Source organism: Pteropus alecto, unplaced genomic scaffold (genome assembly GCF_000325575.1).
Source record: "Pteropus alecto unplaced genomic scaffold, ASM32557v1 scaffold75, whole genome shotgun sequence".
Taxonomy (NCBI): domain Eukaryota; kingdom Metazoa; phylum Chordata; class Mammalia; order Chiroptera; family Pteropodidae; genus Pteropus; species Pteropus alecto.
In genome coordinates, this window is record NW_006440638.1 from 14,507,443 (window position 1) to 14,526,859 (window position 19,417).

General features: G+C 36.0%; 1 protein-coding gene across 14 annotated transcripts in view; it reads left to right on the top strand.

Moving 5' to 3' along the window:
* MAGI1 (membrane associated guanylate kinase, WW and PDZ domain containing 1) overlaps positions 1 to 19,417 on the top strand; it is a 554,323-nt gene that overhangs the window by 467,554 nt on the left and 67,352 nt on the right. For 6 of the 14 annotated variants that reach the window (XM_015593788.2, XM_015593787.2, XM_025050819.1 and 3 more), the window contains exons 7-12: positions 17 to 52; positions 5,357 to 5,414; positions 7,872 to 8,047; positions 9,985 to 10,077; positions 14,627 to 14,809; positions 15,368 to 15,988. In XM_015593788.2, coding sequence (XP_015449274.1) covers positions 17 to 52; positions 5,357 to 5,414; positions 7,872 to 8,047; positions 9,985 to 10,077; positions 14,627 to 14,809; positions 15,368 to 15,988 — 1,167 coding nt within the window. Of the gene's footprint in view, positions 1 to 13; positions 53 to 5,356; positions 5,415 to 7,871; positions 8,048 to 9,984; positions 10,078 to 14,626; positions 14,810 to 15,367; positions 15,989 to 19,417 lie in introns of all 14 variants that reach the window. The other 8 variants (XM_025050818.1, XM_025050820.1, XM_025050825.1 and 5 more) reach the window with 2 other exon arrangements.

A 19,417-nucleotide genomic window follows, 5' to 3' on the forward strand; every position in this document is an offset into this window, starting at 1 on the left:
GCTATTCCTTGAGAAGAAGGGGTCCACACCGAGGAGCTGGACAGTGAACTAGGTAAACCCTCCCAGCCTGCTGCTGCTGTATGACTTGCTCTGAACAGTTCTGTCTCCAGTGAATTGTTTAATCCCTCTGTTTCTTTAATTGGTGCTTCTCCAATTGTGATGTCCTTTCTGGCTTATCCATGGAAGGTCAATCTTACAACCCATGTGCCTGACTGCAGACATGATGCAGAGCTGTAATAAATTGCATCTACAAAGAAAAAGTCTGAGTGAATTGAGACTAGAACGAGAATTAGCAAATTGGTGCTAGGTATTGTAAGTTGAGGATTAAGGGAAAACTGAAGAGATAGATCCTTGTTGTGTCCCTTGCACTCTCTCATATAACCTATTAGCCTCATTTTTTAATTTGCTTAATGTGAGTAGTCATCTATATGGGTAATACAAAAAAAGCAAAGCAAAACAAACAAAAACCTACCAGACAAAATATAAGGATCTTTATAGGAGTAACAACAATACAATAATTTCTGAATAGTTAATGTCTTTACTATTGTGTTATTATTAAATCATTGGCCACAGGTGCATAACTGGCTTGCAAACCAGATGCTGGGTTTATATACCATTTTCCGGGTTTATATACCATTTTCCTTATACCAGATCCTGACTACTCTAGCTATTGTAGTTTAGAAATAATTTCCATTCGCAGGTAATGCCACACTCTTTTATCTTTGCTGTTGGAACGTATTGAATTATGTCCCCTGCTAAGTTAAATGTTTTACATTCAGTTTTGAACAGTGTTCATATTAGTTTGCATTCCATCTGATGCCTCTAGAGAAGGATAGATGGGAAAGCACAGGTTTTAGCTAAATTGCACATGAAAGCCGTAGCCAATTGAAGAATGACCATGATATATTTTTTAAATAGAAAATTGTTTAACATCAATATGAATGGAACTGTACTGAGATTATTGAATCAGCCTAGCATTTTTAAGATTGCCTTAAGAACTGAAAATATAAGTATTTAATACAGATTATTTTCATTCAATTTTGTTTTTGTTATATAGATAGAGATAATCATGGTTGACTAGAGTTATGATATAATAGAATTTAGCTCTGTTTTTCTTAATGTTTGGAGCATATTCTGTTGTAATGGATGGATATGCCAGCAATGGTGGGTAACTATTGGTAGACTTATTTTAAACATATTTAATAAGTTGTCCTTGTGGTCATTGTGGTAGAAGTGACTTGTGATTCAATCTATGTAATATAACAATCTGAAAGTAATTTATTTTTTAAAAATGTATCAGTCTACTGTTATTAGATTAATTGAAAAAGACAGAACTAGGTTTCCCAGACATAAAATGAGTACCTTAATCATTTGTTGAGCCACTTTAAACCACTCTTGTTACCTAACTAATATCTGTGAACTACTGCTGTCTGTAGGCAGCTGGTAGAGATAATATAACTGTGTTCAGGAGCGCACATTCATTTACTTCTATGGAAATTTGAATGTTGAAGTTTTTAGGAAAGAAATGTCTGTTTTCTTTTTTCCCATGTAACTGTAATATTATGGAAACTTTCCCATGCTGTTATGGACTCTAAAAATGTTTTAATGAGTGCATAATATCCCTTCTCATGGTCATAGCCACAATTCTGGGAGGTGGCTGGTGAAGTGGAGGAGCTATGTCTGGGGTCAGAATAGGCTGCCTGGCCTCACATTCGGGCTCCTCCACTTTTTGGCTTTATGAACTTGGGTGAGTCATTCACCTTCACTTAGCTTCCCTTTCCTTATCTGTAGAAAGGGACTGAAAGAGGAGCTCCCAAGGTGCTTGTTGAGGAGACTTAGTTAGAATGTACCTTAATATTTATCCCTGTGATCAGTTCATATTGTTTTACCAGTTTTATCATTCATTCATTCATTCATTCATTCATTCTCTTGTTGGACTTTTCAGTACTTCTTTATGGTACGTTCTGCCTTTAATATGGGGCAGAAGAGGAACATGTATACTATAGAAATGGCCCAAATGTGTCCTTGTAGGTAGAGTAGAGATAGGACTCTTTATTTTTGCCTGCATATGTCCACTGTTTAAAGAGTGGTGTGCATACATGTTTATACACACACACACACACACACACACACACAGAGTTTTCTTTTACATTCATTCCAGATTCTTTTGACAAGTTCATTGCCCATTTTCATAATTAGAGGGTCCTAATTTCAAACATTAGCAACTCTCAAGTTTTCAGTGAACAATACAATTCCAGATGTGATAAGGAAACCTTTACTATAAAATGCCTCTGAAAAGGGGCTGTCGGCATGGGTGTTGGGCACAGGTCATTTGATTACAGAGTTGTCGTTTCTGAACTCTGTTGTTTGAGCTGGGTCAGTGACTCTATTATGCACTTCTGGTTTGCAGAATTCATCACATCCTCTGTAGTCTTCTTCCCAGAACTGAAAAGCACTCGCAGTATCTTCTTTTGGAATTATGGGTTATTCATGTGCTGAAACAAACTAAGAGAGGTAGAGACAAGAAAATGAGGTCTCTTGCCAACCAAAACTAAGTTACAGTTTTGAAATTTATCCCTGATTATGGACACGACTTTCAATCTGTGTGCTGACAAATCCCTTTTGAAAAGAATTTAGAACATTTGTCTGCAGCACATTTGCTTCTGTGGTGACAATCAGTATAGTATGAGATTTTCAGAGACAAGAATAGCAAGCAAACAGACCATACAAATCTGTCCTACTCCTTTTGTGCTTTCCTAGAACAGTTGCTTTTTTTTTTTTTTTTGAGCCTATGTGCTAGCCGGGTGCTGTGCATCCTCATTTACAAGCATCCTCATTTAATCTGCAGTTGACCTTTGAGGTAAATCCTAGAGAAGGATGTGATTCCAAGATGTTAAGAAACTAACCCAACTCCAGACATATGAGGTGGTAGAGTTAAGGTTCGATTCTAGATCTGGGCAACCCCCAAAGAGTCTTAGCTGCCTGAAATCTCTGTGACGGGTTATATAGCCTGTTTTGAAGTCTGACGGTTATTAAAGAAGGTGGAAGGGGGAGGAGGGATTATGTGTCTCTTTAGGCATCTTCATAGTATTTAGCAAAAAAAGAAATGTAATGTCATCTTTTTCTGAGCTTCAATATTTTCTGCCATTTTCAGTTATTTAGATTGAAATAGCAAATTGGAGGACAGACATCTTTTTTTTAAATTGATGATCCATTTCTATTTTAAGCATTAGGAGACTAATTCCTATTATTAAATTAATCACTTTGAAATTGAGAAATCTGTCTTTTCAATTTTAAATGTTTCAGGTTGAAAAACTGAAAAATTTTTGCAATTTGCTAATCTGATCCAGAAGATGTGTTTACATTTACAAATGCTCAGATGCACTGGTTGACCGACCTCATTCTTTGCTGACTGCATGGCAGGACCAAGTCAGAAGCACCTTCTTTTCTTGTCTTGCGCCCTTCTCGGGCCTCCACCAAAGCACCTACCACGAGGTGTTTGAATAGTCCGCTCAGATGGTGCAATTGCAATTATCTTTGCGTCCTGGTGCCTGGCACAATCTCAGGGAGACAATAGGCACTCAATTAATGTTTGACAAGTTAATAATAGAATGAATTGAATTCTTAAAGTTTTCTCTATATTATCTAAAGATAATAGGGCCAAATGTTTAAGATTGCAGCTTTTGAAAAGAGATTTGGTTCATTAAACATGATGTGGTCCCCTTACACTCACCAGTTTTTCTGCCCCATGCCAGAACAAATATATGACTATGCACCAATTTGCATTTTTTTAAATCTTCGATTTCTCAACTCTTTGGAAATATTTTTCTGGTTCATTTTAATTTAAATGGTAATTTCCAGCTTCGTAAGGGGAAACCATTTCTCTGGCATTTGATTTGCATTCGTTCTCAAGACTCTGCGTATAAAAATACCAAGTTGTATCAACATCTGCAAAGTGGACCTGTCTTGCGTTTTAGTAGCTTATGTCTCCCAGAATTCAGAGACTTCTTTAAAACCTGCTAAGTGGGTTTCTTTTTTTTTTTTTAATGAAAATAAAAGGAAGAAAACCTTGTTTCTTTGTTCACAAATGTATAACATGGAGCAAAATCTATGAAATAAATGTGTCTTGATGTCCCCCCCAAATGTGAACAATAAATAAGCATTAAACAATTAGCCTGTGCGTGGGTACACGCGTATGACTCCATATTAGTATGAAACTATTTGAGGCATATGTAAACCCTATGCCCTGATGAAACATTCACTATTTGAAAATATTGACCACATGATTCCTTGAATTAAAAAAAAAAAATTCTAGTATTTCAGAGTAAGCGATATTTGTAATATATTTCATTCAAGTTGGTCTTAATAGCTACTTCCAGGAATAACAATTCACTTTCGAGTACTGTATTATACAATCTTCCTTTAATTACGTCTGTATCTGGGTGGCTTTGAAATTTAAATTGATTGATTATTCTCTTCCTGAAAGAATTGTTTAATGACACAAAACATAGCTGCTTCTTTTACCAGGTCAAATTGCCTAGTGCAATGGGTTTTTTCACAATAGATCCTTACTGTAACAGAACTCACTGTTACTTAGTTAATAAAGTTCCAACCTTTGATAGGAAACCTTACAAAGTCAAGTTTAGTAGACTACAGTTGAGTTTTCAAAAAGGCACATATATTCCCCAATCCCATTTTACCATCACATTTAAGGGAATAAATTCTAGTGAGTTCGTGGAGAGCAGGACCTGTGTTTCTGCTTTCATAGGCAAACTGCTGGTGAAGATGCGTGGGTTTAAATATAGCAATTGGGTGACAGATGTGTGCAATTCAAAAACCCAACCTCGTGGGCATTTTTACTTACTGAATAACATTTTAATTAGGAACAAGGAGAAAATAAGATGTAAATTTTATTTCATTCCAGGAAGAGCAAAAAGAGTACTATTGTATTGAAAATGAAAAGAAACATTTATTTTTACTCAAATTTGTTTTTGTGGTAAGGTAGTCTAGAAGTAAAATGAGAAAACTATAAATACTTAGAAACTAGACATCAAGGCAAATTTTAACTATATTTTTATTAAAATATAATTGAATAGTTGATTTAGAATGGCACCCAGGACTTCATTTTATTGGTTCATTTGCTTGTGTAATGTATCAGTAAAGAATTGTTCTTCATACAGAAAAATACAGTGATAAAATAAAAATAATGCTTGCTTTTCTCTTAGGATACACAGTTTTAATTGGATTTAAGGCATTTGTATGAGTCTTTCTCTTTTTGCCTAACTTGTTAAAAATCCCCAGGTTCTTTAAGAACGTGCTCTTCTTGTTCTAAATGTTCCTTTATTTTATTTTTCAGAACTGCCTGCTGGTTGGGAAAAGATTGAAGACCCTGTCTATGGTATCTACTATGTAGAGTAAGTGCCTAATCCACACTTTAGTTTGTGCCCTCTGTAATTATGCATATTTATGCTGAACAGAGTTTGACATCATTATACTGTATAAACTAAATAATAATAACTTAATTTTATAATGAAAAAATATATGTATATTTTAATGAATGAGAAAATATTCAGCAAATAACAAGACAGCAAATTATGTTATGAAATTCATGAGGGCCAGAATTGTGTCTTTTGTTTACCACCCTATAACCAAGGCCCAAATCATCCTGGTGTATGGCAGGTACTTAATAAGTATTAGTTGAATGAATGAATGAATGAATGAATGAAAGAATGAACGAGAAAGGCACAGATTCAGTAGACCAAATAAATAGGAGTTATCTTTAGGAGAAGAACCGGTTTGTCTACTTTTTGCCCTGCTGAGGTCAGACTTTATTCATTCAGACTTTCTAAAAGGGTCAGACAGATCTTAATATTGTATGAAACTTTGCCAAGATTAAGAAGGAAATTGAGAACTAGCTAACGTGCAAGATCTTGTGTGCATCTTTGCCTCTCCCTTGCCTGAGGACATACAGATGGCTCCTGTTTTCCATTTTTAATAGTCTCAAACCCTCATCATAACCTCTTTACTAGGTGCCTCAGTCAAGCATTAGAAATACACTTTGTGCTTTCATCAAACCCATCAATTGGTAGAATGATACCAAAATAAAAGAAACCCAAACTATTAAACATTGAATAAATATGCTAAATATGCTTTATGTCATTTCTTCTGAGAAAGATGAGAAATAACTAATAAAAGATTCTTTGAAAGAAACAAATGCCATATAAATGTTCTGTCGTTATAAATTCTAGCTGCCACAGTGAAGATAACTGGCAAGCTTTCTGCACCTCACGCTGCTGGCAATGAAAAGTCATTTGTATAAAACCCTGGTGATAAGAACATATGATGCAAAAATGTAAGGTTGTAAAATGCTCAGCATCTTACTGTAAAAACATGAGTTTCATATAGCAAGTTTCTTTTGCCATGACATTGCCACCTCTTTACCTAACAAGAAGGATTGGTGATTTGGGGCATCAGAAAGGCCAGCTCAGTTGTTTCTCTGACCTTCATAAAATAAAGTTCTTATATGTGCCCTGTAGATCATCTTTTTCACAGACGTACAATGGGGTTCTTGCCTATTTGGGGCTCATTTTGAGTTTTCCCTCAACTAATTTGTGTATTAAGAGAAAAGGAATAGGTAACAACTTTGATAGATGAAGAAACTTATTTGAGGGGCTAGTTGTTGTCTTCCTATACAGTTCTCCTCTCTGTGTCTTTTCAGATCCACGTGCCTATTCATGTTAGACTATTTCTTAGCATGAAATTGCCTACAAGAATTAGGAAATAAACCAGTAGTCCTGCAATAGGAAATAAGGGTAATTGGTCTATCTACCCTATTCGACATGCTTGCCTTTAAAACTTAAAACCTGGCTTTAAAAAGTATTTCAACTCTAAACAATCACATAATAAGTATGTTCCCAAACTTCTAGTGAAGTATGATTTTGTTTATGCTTTTGTGTGTTTATATAACGTGTGTATGTACATACACATAAATAAGGCCATGGCAAAGAAAACGTATGTGTGTGTGTGTGTCTATGTATGTATGTATGTATGTATGTATGTATGTATGTATACATGTGTATGTGAGTACGGGGAGGGGGTGTTTATTTTGCCATGGCATTTTTAGTTTCATAGCCATCTGAAGTATCCGAGTCTTTGTCACTTTGAATACATTACGTTGCTTAGGTTAGCTGTATTTGGAGTCTATTTGCCTAAGGTTTATACTTTTAATCCTGACTCCATGTCTGTTGATCAGAATAGTTGACAGATGTAGGTAGATTCCTTCTTTTAACTTTATTGTGTGGGTGAATGCTTCCGTGAACTCTATCATAGAAAGTTACACAGCAGTTCTGGCATTATATGTTACAGACAACGTCACTTCTCCACTTTAATCTCATTTTTTAATACTTCTATAATCTATTTCGTGTTGAATTAAAGCAACTTGACTTATCAGGTGATTCCTTGAACATTTGGGAGTCGTGGGATTTGAATGCAGACAGACCTGAGTTTGCATGCCTCTTTACTGTTTACTAACTATGTTGTGTTAGGTGAGTTGTTAACTGTTCAGGAATTTGCTTTTTTTTAACAATCCATAAAATATAAATAAAAATAGGACCTAACTCCTGGCATTTATTGAAGATTTTAAAATAAAATGCATGTAAAACTTACAGCACAATGCTTGGTACATGTAAGTAGTAAGTGTTGGAAACTATTCACTTTTATTTCCTCTTCCTAATTGCACATTTTGACACAAGATGGTCAACATCTCAGACCACCTGCTTTGCTCAGTTCTAATCACAGGACTTGGCCTGACTGGCATTTTGCTTGTGAGATGAAATGTTTCCCAACTGAATCTTTTCTGCCTTCTGTTCCAGCCACATCAACAGGAAAACACAATATGAGAACCCAGTTCTAGAAGCCAAACGGAAGAAGCAGATTGAGCAGCAGCAGCAGCAACAGCAGCAGCAACCACAACAACAGCCGCAGCAGCAGCAGCAGCAGCAGCAGCAGCAGCAGCAGCAGCAGCAGCAGCAGCCACAGCAGCAAGAAGGTTGGCTTTCTCTTGATCTGTGGGCTGAGGAGCTCAGGGCGAAGCCTGGGCGCCAACACCCCCACGTGGTCAGAACTGGCCTTGAATAATCATGTCCTGCCATCCTGAGGACTTGATGTCCTGGTGGAAGGAATACAGAGCTGCTAGAGTTCCCTGCCCTGCAGCTCAGACAGCTCAAATGGGGGACCCAAATCAAAGGCAACCAAATCTCAAATGGAGAAAGGAAAGCTGTCTTTAAGATTGGAGACCTTTCTGATGGTGAAAGAATTTCCTTGCCCCAGCAGCATTCGCACACCAACTGCTGTCTAAATCTAAACCACTTTTAGCACTTTAAGAAGAATTACCGGATATGAAACTTTTAATTTTAAGAACATTACATGTGTGCATCACAGAAAGCTGATAATTTGAGTGCTTTTTAAAAACTAAGTTAATTCATGCTTTTTGTAGTGTAGAACATTAAATTCTCCCCCACTCGCTCCAGACCCATTCTCAACAGAAATTTTCTAGGAATGTACAAATATCCATATTTTAACAAAAATCATAATTTATATATATGTTTCGTGACTCATTTTTCTCACATAAATATATTTCTTGTACATAATTCAGTTAGTTAATATAGATTTATCTTATAATTTTTAATAGCTGCATAATATTTCATTTTATGAATATTTCTACTTAGCCATCTGTTGATTAATAGATGCTTAGGTTTTTCCCCAGTTTTCACTGCATACTTATAAAAAAGATAGGCTAATACACTCTCAATATAATATTTGATATCAAATATATGAGTGTCAAATATAACACTTACAATATAATATTGAATATCATAAATATAGACCATAGCATGGAAGGCAAACTTTTTCTGGGCAGATAGTAAATTTTGTGGGCTTTATTGTTCGTACAGTCTCTATTACAACTACCCATCTGTGCCCTTGTAGTATGAAAACAGCTATAGACAATATGTAAACAAATGAGCATGCAGTGTTCCAATACAACATGATCTATGGACACTGAAATTTAAACTTCATGTAATTTTCATGTGTTGTAAAATACTCTTTTTTATTTTTTTTCCCAATCATTCAAAAATGTAAAAACCATTTTTGGCTCAAGTTGTATAACACAGGCGTTGGGCCCAATTTTGGCCTTTTGACCATAATTCACCAACCACTACCATAGACTCTATGTGGGGCAGGTGTGTTTGTGTGTGTTTGTGTGTGTTCACTTATTGAAAAGTTCTCCTTTCTACCTTAATCTATTTTTTTATTTTAAAAAATATTTTTTTAATATTTTTTTCTGAGCTGGTGAAACTTGATATCGCAGTTTGGAGAATGAGAGTATACAACTAACTATGTATGTGCAATTGAATATGTTAATTGAGCTGGAAAGGAATCTAGGGTAAATATCAAGGGTCACTCACTGTGAGTTATTTCTGGGCTTCCAAGGGAAATACGACTGTAGTGAGGACCCAGGATTATTGGTAATGGGTCCCGTGTGGAGTTCAGAGATGATAGGAGATAGTATCTTAGCAAACTGCTGAAATGCACCTTCAGTACTTCAGACAAGCAGGCTTAGCAGTCCAACACATGCTCAAGTACATTTGAGAAGCTTCTCCCTTATTGGGCTGTCTTTAGTTGACTCTGTCTTTCTCGATGTTACTTGGTTTCACTTTTGACTCTCTAGCCAGAGAGTACTAAATATTTATTGGATATATCACAATATTTTTTTCCCTAAAGGTCTTAGAAAAGTGACAGAGACAGAGAGAGATATCTTGATATTCTTAACCTAGAGTGAGGTCAAATACCAATTTCTTTTTAAGTTCTTTGCCTCTGGTTTTATTGGTTTGTGTAATTTTATAATTAAGAAGAAGGTGAATCCCAAGTAAATTGACCATCCATTTGAAGGGAAAAGCAGTAAACCGTTTCTTCTCTTTCTTGTAGAATGGACGGAAGACCATTCATCGCTTGTGCCTCCTGTTATTCCTAACCACCCCCCAAGCAATCCAGAGCCGGCCAGAGAAGCTTCACTTCAGGGTAAAGTATTTTTATAATTGCATCATAATTTTAGCTCAAAAGTTTAATTTTAAGGATATTTTAAGAAGTTGAATTTTGTAACTCCCAGCTCATTCCTTCAATAGCAAAAACCATAATGATTGAAACTTTAAATGTATTGTTAATCAAAATTGTCAAAAAAATTAGAAACTTTTCTGTATGAATTTCTTCAGCTATTTGTAATGCTCTAAAAGTAATGACTGCTTGTTATTAAGGATCGATTAAACCAGGGTTTATCAACCTCAGTACAATTGACATTTTGAGTCAGATAATTCCTTGTTATAGGGACTGTGTTATATATACACATTGTAGGTTGTTTAGCAGCATCCCTGACCTCTACCCATAAGGTACCAGTAGCGCCCCTTCTCCTGTTATGACAAAAAATGCCCCTAGGGGGCAAAAATATCCCAGAGTTGTGAACCACCAATTTAGAGACCACAGATATTTATTATTGTGCTAAATAAAATAAATTGAAAACTTGGCATTAGGTATTTTAAGATTCTAGTCAACATATTTGCTTTTAACTATAATTTTCCTATAAAAGTAAAATGGTTTGATATTATTGTTTTACATTCTCATCTCCTGTTCTTACTGCACTTCTGGCATTTATGCATGTTTTACAGCATTTCATTGGGTCTCACTTATTTACATTCACAAATAGTTATGAGCCCCCTAGAGAGGCTAATTTTTGAAAATTGAAAGCTCCAGAATCTTGCTATTTTCAGGCCTCATTATTTTTAAATGATAAAAAAGATTTTTTTTGCTGTTTATTTGTTTAGGTTTTTTTTCTTTTAAATAAGAAAAAGAGAACAAGCATCATATTTGATGACGTTGAGGAATGTGGTGCAGAACTATTAATATGCCTATAAAATTTGTCTTCCTTTTCATTTTAAAAGAGATAATAGTTGTGTTAGATATAAAAAGATGAGTAGAATAAGTATTTTCTCTAATTTGATTCCCCTATTATCATTTTCAAAAGAAAGAAGTTGTTTCCCTGCTAGCTGATATTGTCATGAGATTAGTATTAATATCAGTTTATGTAAAATAATTTCTGCTGGCTTGGATAAACCTTTTTATGGTGATAATGGCTTTAACAAAGATAGAACATGGTAGATAATAGCATATTAATTAGTATCAACATGATTGTGGCCTCCCCTGTATTTTTTAAGTATAAAAGTCCTTCTGCAGCCTCATATTGTCTTATTTCCCCCTCTCCTGATGTTAGCTACACTAACTTCTCAGTTCCTTGAATCTCTTTTCAGTTCCTGGAACCAGCAAACCTTCGACCATGTCAGATCCTTTGCATATGCTGTTCACTCTGTTCACAGTTGTCTTTTCCTCCTCCTGTTTGCTTTGCTAACTCCTTTTCATCTCAGGTCATTGTCAGGTTCCCATGTTATATTCACTCTATCCATCTTATTCTCTTCATTTATAGAAGTAACATTTTATAATTAGTGCTTGTATATGTTCAGTTTTTTAATAGTTTCCTTTTTACTTTAAATCTCACAGAGGCAGGAGAAAATATATATATATATTTACTGTAGGATACTCCAAACAAGATAATATCCCTTTGCTACCTAGTTTCTGCTGAAATTTATTATGGAGTGAAACGATATACACATACGTACATATATATATACATATATGATAAGTAGAACAGCTTCCTTAAAGAATTGTCTTAGAGATTAAAATTAAAGCTTTAAAGGTTCAGATTCTGGGTTGCAAATGCTTAGTGCACCATCTCAGGGAAGGGTCAGATGGTATGTGTCTGTGTTGGGAGCATCATCTCAGATTCCTTCTTTTTCCTACACCGTTTTTTGTTTTATTTTTTCTTTTCTTCTTTGACTCCCTTCAGTCCCATAGTGGTTTGGAATTTGGGAGAAATTCACTGAACTCTCCTTGGGAACCTTTCATGTTTCTTATAGCCTTTCTACTATGTAATTTCCATGCTAATCCTTTTCTTTCAAACAGTTATAACTTTGCCACAGGAAGTGCTATTGGACTGGTCTAGAGTCTTCACACAGTAGTGCCAAGAATAGTAACAGCCTGACAGAGAAACACGCACCTAAGAGTTGTTCAAAAGCAGATTTTTAGCCCAAGCCCCAGAAAATCCTGATTCAGTGAATCTAGAGCAGGCCCTAAAAATGAGTATATTAAAAAAGCTATCCAGGTGACTCTCACACATAACAAAATCTTACAACTGGCAACTAGCCAACAGACTAGACTCTCTTAGAAAATTATGTGTACCACAGGGCTACAGCAAAGAGCTCCAGATTTCACTGCATATGGGTAGAAAAGCGTTTCTTTTCCAAAGCTACATTAACTGATGGCCTGCCCATACGTAAAACAATAAAACGTACATAAATGTGATCTTTCCTCCCTAGTTAAGCATTGAAAAAGAATGTCAGTGATGTAATTTCAAAGCTCCGCTAATGTCTGTATTAAGTCGAAAACATTTTAAGCTCATAATATACTAATGGCTTTAAAAAAAAATTCATTCAAGTAAACTGCTAGGCACATTTTCACATCTTCTAACTTTGCCTAAAATAAGGATGAAAAGCTTATACTCCCACCTCTTTTAGCCTTCTCAAAGACATATTAAATCTCATTTCTTTGTGCTGTTGCTGATTCATTCAGTGTACATTGGATATACAAGCAGAAATCCTCATGGAGCTTACATTCTAGTGGTTGTATGTACGTGCATGTGCAGTGCCTTTCATGCAAGGGGGTGGGGGAGAGTGAGACAAAACACCAAACCAGTGAGTGACATATAGACTGTTTTGGGTGGTGATAAATGCTAAGGACAAAAATAAAGCAGGAAAAGGAGATTGGGAATGGTGGAGGAGCTATCGCAGTTTTTAATATGGTGGTTCGAGAAAGCCTCCTTTAGAAGGTAATGGCCGTTGGCATCTCTGCATAGCTGCAATGTGTTTCCCATTCAAGCTCTCTAAACCCCCCCAGCAGCCTCTGTCTCAAAAATTCACATACACCCCAAAGTAAAATTTGGGGGTAACCTCACTTGGCCTCAGTTTTTCATCTGATAATTGCCATAATGCCTGTCTCTCCATAAGCCCTGACTGCAGCTGACATCATCTTCCCGGTTCCTTGGCAGATGACCTTACATAGTGAATCCTACTATGCCTTTACTTTCTTTAGCCACAGTGATAGGGCTGTAGTTTGTCAAGCTTCCAACCAGCCTTGAGACTGCACCAGAGAAGAGGAGGTTAGTGAGCAGACCTATGACTCTAAACAATTTAAAAGGGCCTTTTTGAGAGCCAGAAACTTTTGAAATACATAATTAGAAATTATATATCTGCCCAGAGACCTTTTTAAAAAGACCTTTTAGATATACCTAACTAAAAATCATTTCCTTCTTGTGTACCAGACTCTAATACAAGAGTTATAGAGACTTTTCTCCTGTTTTGTTTTGTTTTTTAAATAGCACTTTTGATAGAAAAGAAATAAGGCACATGAGGAAGCTGTGGTAAGGACAGGAGATAGAATTATAATTAGGAGAGCTGAAATTATGTTCACTATTGGGGATAACCAGAGAAATTCTAGTGAGTTTCTCAATTATAGTGAAATGCCCAACTAACAAAACCCAAAACAAAATTTTTGATTTCTGTATAAATTTTATGAATGTTATCAAGAAAATTCAATAAAACATTAGGTAGCATATTTGGAAGTTAATCAGCTATATATCTTTTAATTTATTTTAAAGAAGACAACTGAATTCGGAGCTATATGGCTCTTGTTAGTAACTATTTCTGTTTAGTTTAGGTTTCTTTATTTTTGTTTTATTTTTTAAAAATATTCTAAGCCACATGTTTTAAGCTTTTTTTTAAACAATAAATTTTAGCATTGGAAATGTCCAGGCTATTTAACAAATTGTTAAAAGATGCAAATTAACAAGAAAAATTTGTTGAATCCAGAATTCAAGTCAAAGTAAACCTATAACTTTTAATTTTGGAAGTAGTGATTCTACATTTTTATCAAATTGTTCCTTGTGACTATTCAGTATGTTTCTTAGTGTTATCTATGTATTTTCAGAATGAGTTTTCTGTTTGATTAACAGCTAAAGTTTTTGCTGAATTGGTTTTACAAGTGGAAGCCAAACCCAAAGGCAACACATTGGAAGCTGAATTGCATAATATAAACTGTAACAAAACAAAATCCATCAAGCAAAGGACCCACATTTTCTATGAAGGACTTCATGCAGCTTGATTGCTGTCAAACTATGTGAACTGAAACCACGGAGTATATTAGACGATGGACACCAATTTCATCCATCTCTCATTTTCTTTTGGATCTTCATGCTGACATGCTATACATACTATCCTCCCTCTTTACACAAAGGGGCCTAGGATCACTCTTACTACTGAAATCAAGAGAGACCTTTCTTAAGACACCTATGTGCCCAAATGCCTCAGCGCAGGAGCTTGGAGAGTTATCTATAAGTTGCATCATTTCTTATATAATTTACTTTTTCACTCATGGTAACATTCATTATGTTCTTCTTGTTTTCATCTAGGCAAACCCTTTTTTACACGAAACCCTTCTGAGTTGAAAGGCAAGTTTATTCACACGAAGCTGCGGAAAAGCAGTCGTGGCTTCGGCTTCACGGTCGTCGGAGGGGATGAACCTGATGAGTTTCTGCAGATCAAGAGCTTGGTCCTAGATGGTCCTGCTGCATTGGACGGCAAGATGGAAACAGGTAGAGATACTACATGGCCCAGTAGCATTTCCTGTGTGGTGGGTGAGATTCCTACCTGGAACCTGAGCAAGACCAAGCAACAGCATGATTGTATGAATTTCTAAATGTCCCTTAAAAACTTTACGAATGAGCGAGATTCCTCCACTACATTAAATGTATTCCCTGGTATAGATTAAGTCCTTTGAAGCCATTTTAACTCTGGGGAACTGTTAGGGTGCTATTGAGAATAGTAGAGCAGTAATTTAGTAAAAAAAATGTAGATCTGTTTGAATAAATTGATTCTAAACTTGGATTTCTGCATAAGAAATTTTTTTAGATGAAAGCCCCAATGTTTTTCAGTGATCATTATATTCTCACTAGCAGGGAAGACACTAGATGCTAAAAGAATGCCTTATCAGTAGTTAAAATAAGTAATAGAAGCAGTCTCTTTGTGCCCTACAGGACTACCCCCAAATCTAGCATTAGTTTGGCTTCTTAGTGGTAGGATTTTATATTATAATATCGATATAATTTTCTAGGCGTTTTTGTCTTTTTTTAACTCCCAAACTCTTTTTGCAGGAGATGTAATTGTCAGTGTGAACGACACCTGTGTTTTGGGACACACGCATGCACAAGTTGTGAAAATCTTCCAGTCCATTCCCATTGGTGCCAGCGTGGACCTTGAACTCTGCCGAGGTTATCCATTGCCTTTTGACCCAGATGACCCCAATACGAGTTTAGTGACCTCGGTGGCCATTTTGGATAAAGAACCAATCATTGTGAATGGGCAAGAGACCTATGATTCGCCAGCTAGTCACAGTAGTAAAACAGGCAAAGTCAATGGAATGAAGGACGCCAGGCCAAGCAGTCCTGCTGATGTGGCTTCAAACGGTTCCCATGGTTACCCCAATGACACTGTCTCTTTGGCTTCCTCCATAGCCACTCAGCCAGAACTCATAACTGTTCATATAGTGAAAGGGCCAATGGGCTTTGGTTTTACTATCGCGGATAGTCCTGGTGGTGGTGGCCAAAGGGTGAAACAGATTGTTGACAGTCCGAGGTGCCGAGGCCTGAAAGAAGGGGATCTTATAGTGGAAGTAAATAAGAAGAATGTGCAGGCTCTGACTCACAACCAAGTTGTGGATATGCTGATTGAATGTCCAAAGGGAAGTGAGGTCACATTATTGGTGCAACGAGGAGGTACGTAGGTTTATTTTGTTTGATTTTTTTAAAACCCATAATCTTTTGTTTAACTTACTGGTATTCAGATGGCTATTCAAGGGCTTTAAATGTTTGGAAATGCATTTAAAATGCCTTCTGATTACTTCAAATGCTAGTGTCTTTGGGATAAGGGTTGTGTTTATACATTATGTTACATACATGCAAAAAGAGTGATACTCTTAAATGTAAATCAGATTGTGCTTTTTAATAACCATTAAGATTTTAAAACTTAATCTTTAATTCTCCTGAACCTGGTGTACATGCAAAATATGGCTCCTGGCCACTCTTCCAACCTCATCTCACAGTCCTCTACCCTACTCGCTATGCTTTAGTCATCTGGCTTTTTTTCTGAAGTGCCTATAGCACTCCAGGTCCTTTCTGTCTCAGGGTCTTTGCACTTCCTGTCCCCTCTGCTTGGAATGCTCTATTCTCAATTCTTCTCTTGGCTGGTTTAGTCTCATTCAAGTCTCCTCCTAAAAGAAGGCTTCAATGATCACTTATCTAAAGTAGTCCCCCAATACCTCCGTGTAATATCCATCCTATTTTTTCAAAGTCTCTATCATGATTATTACCACAAGTAATTGATTTGTTTATTTATTGGTTTATTTTTGTTATTTTCTCTTTTTCACTAGTATATAAGATCCATAAAGTCAGGGGCCATGTCTACATGTTGACTGCTGTATCTCCAGCATTTAGCACAATACCTGACTCCTGCTCTAGGTATTCATGAATAAATTGGTATTGAGTGAATGAATGAATGGATATTTGATTATTTATATTTGTCAGGAATAATAGCTCCACCAATCATATCAAAAACTTATCTCAGCATACCCACCATTTAATGAAGTGGTTAAGCATCTTAGCGGAGCAGGGTATTCTAAATCTTGAGATGATACACTTCCTTTTATTCCCCTGTCTGCACCCCCCACCCTTGCCCCACCAGAGCTCCCAGGACCTCACACTGAGAAATATTTTCCATGATGTTGAAATGTCTTGCTTCTGGATATGTATTTGTGACTAGTCTTGATTGATCACTTCATACAATGGACCTGAGATTGGTTGTTCCCCTGATCCTTGCCAACATGATTTGTTTCATGCACAGCATATTCCGACCCCCTGAAAAGAGATGAGGAACCAGACTTTTATTTCCTCTTGGTTCTGTTACAACAGGGGAGCTCATTTATGTCACAGCAGCCATGTTCTCATGCTCTCGTGAAACTCTGTGCTCTGTGATCACTGGAAAGAAATCTAAAATTCAGAGCAACTGTCTGTGTAAATCGAAATGTTCAGTCAACCTTTCTTGAACAGTTAAAAAGCCATTGTATAGATTTTACTCTTAAAAATGCTTTCTCACAATAAAATTTTGAAGTCTCTTATTGTACCTAGGTCACTTGACTGCACAGATAATTGTTTTTATAACAGTGACCAAGATGTAGTAGGAAGTGATTTGAGTATAAGGATGATAATGATGACACCTGGACTTATAGATAAGTTGGCAATTTACAAAACACTGTCATACTGTCATGTGCCTCTCAACTCATTTTTCCCATGTCCCTGAAAGGTAGGAAGGCGTCAACCCAAATATGACTGAGAAGTTCACCTCCAGTCTGTAGTTTCCAGTCCAGTGCTCTGCCCTACATAACTCTAAATTACACTGATTTTTGCATAATTGCTGATTCCTGAAGCCAGCAACTTGGAAACTTTTCAATAGTTTTTAGTTCATCAGAGGCATGATTCATCCACTGCTCATCTGATGGTCACAAACTACTCTGCTTTCCTACCGTATTTTATTTATTCCTTCATTTCTTTTGTTAATGTATTCAGTTCTTTTTTAATTAAATTCACTTTTAAGGAGACCAAAAAATAAAGTCTCATTACAATCTACTAACTTACAATAGTTTATAGAACCATGTTATAATGAATATGCCAAAACTAGAAAACAACTGATTATAGAAATACATCCCTTGATTTCAAATACGTTTGCATTCTCTCTTCTTAATTTTTGCGAACTTCTTTTTGTTAATGGCATTACATTTCATAACATTAAATTAATATGGAAAGATCCAGAATATATTGCCACATTAGTCAACATCTACATAGTTTATTCTAAAACCTGAGTAATTTAAAATCACTATAACATCAGCAGTCTTTAAAATACACCATATGCCTTGTGTTTGATTTATGTATCGGATAGGAAGTTTACACATCTACAGTTGACAGGCTAGCAGTAGCTACTATTAATCTTTCTAGAAAACATATAAATATATTTATTTCTGCCATACATTAGTTAATTGAATCAGCACTGACATTTTAATCATCGCTCCTGTACGGTAGGGGGCGTATAAATGAGAAGGTTGGATGAAACAACAAAGAGAGCAGCTATGTTAAGTGAAAGAGTAAATGGCCATTTCTCTGATTCTTTCTAATGAATCTCATTTCTGTCATAATTCCTAGTAAGCAGGTTGATAAATTCATTAAATCTACACAGTTTGTGATGATCAGGAATCTAGATCTCTAAGATGAGGCTTTCTATGCTTTAAAGAAATGGCTTTTTCTAATTTAGGGCATAACTGGCTACATTTTTATTTTGTTTTAATGTTTAATCTCACAAGCTCATTTTTTGATATTTATTCGTGTAAGGTACATTTTGGTTTTTAGTGTTTTTTACCCCCCCTCCCCCTCCATCCTGGAAATCAAGCAGAGATTAGGATATCATTTGTTAGTTTCTAGGGTCAGACAGTTTCCTGGATCAGAGTTGCTGATGATGTCCATTTATATGGCCCGGCAGCTGAGATCATTACTGATTTGTTTACAAATCTCTTCCCTATAAACGTGACCCTGCCTACTGGTCTGTTGTCAGTCAAGTTCTTTAAGGAACAGCACCTTCTTCCTGTGCCTAGCTCCCCATCTTCCTATGGCATGTTCTTTCCTCCTTCTCCCTCTGCTGTCCAGTCAGGAGAATGCTTTTTATTATTTTTTTTCCATATCATTTGCATTCAGACAGCCTGTACCCTGACACCAGTGTGAGTCTAGAGACATTTTTTTGAGGTATTTGAAAAATCACCGTAGAAGGTGATTGCTATTAAAAAAAAAAAAAAAAAAGTTGTATTTTTAATTTACAAAAAGATATAATAGAATTTGGCCCATAAATGTTGTTTTACTTTTTAAGAGGAGTTATATTATAGCATATAACTACCGTGTGCCTCTAAGTAAAACGTGTTTTATATTTGGCTAATTCAACATCAATTAGTAGGTGGAACACTCTTTAAGATGTAATTTTGGGTTGAATCAGAGTACTCTGTTTCAAGAGAAGATTTGACAATGCTTTATGAAAGTTGAGAATGTATGAAGTATGTTTTACTTTTGAGAAAAAGTATATACTGAAAAGAAAGCTGAACTGAGGGTGTC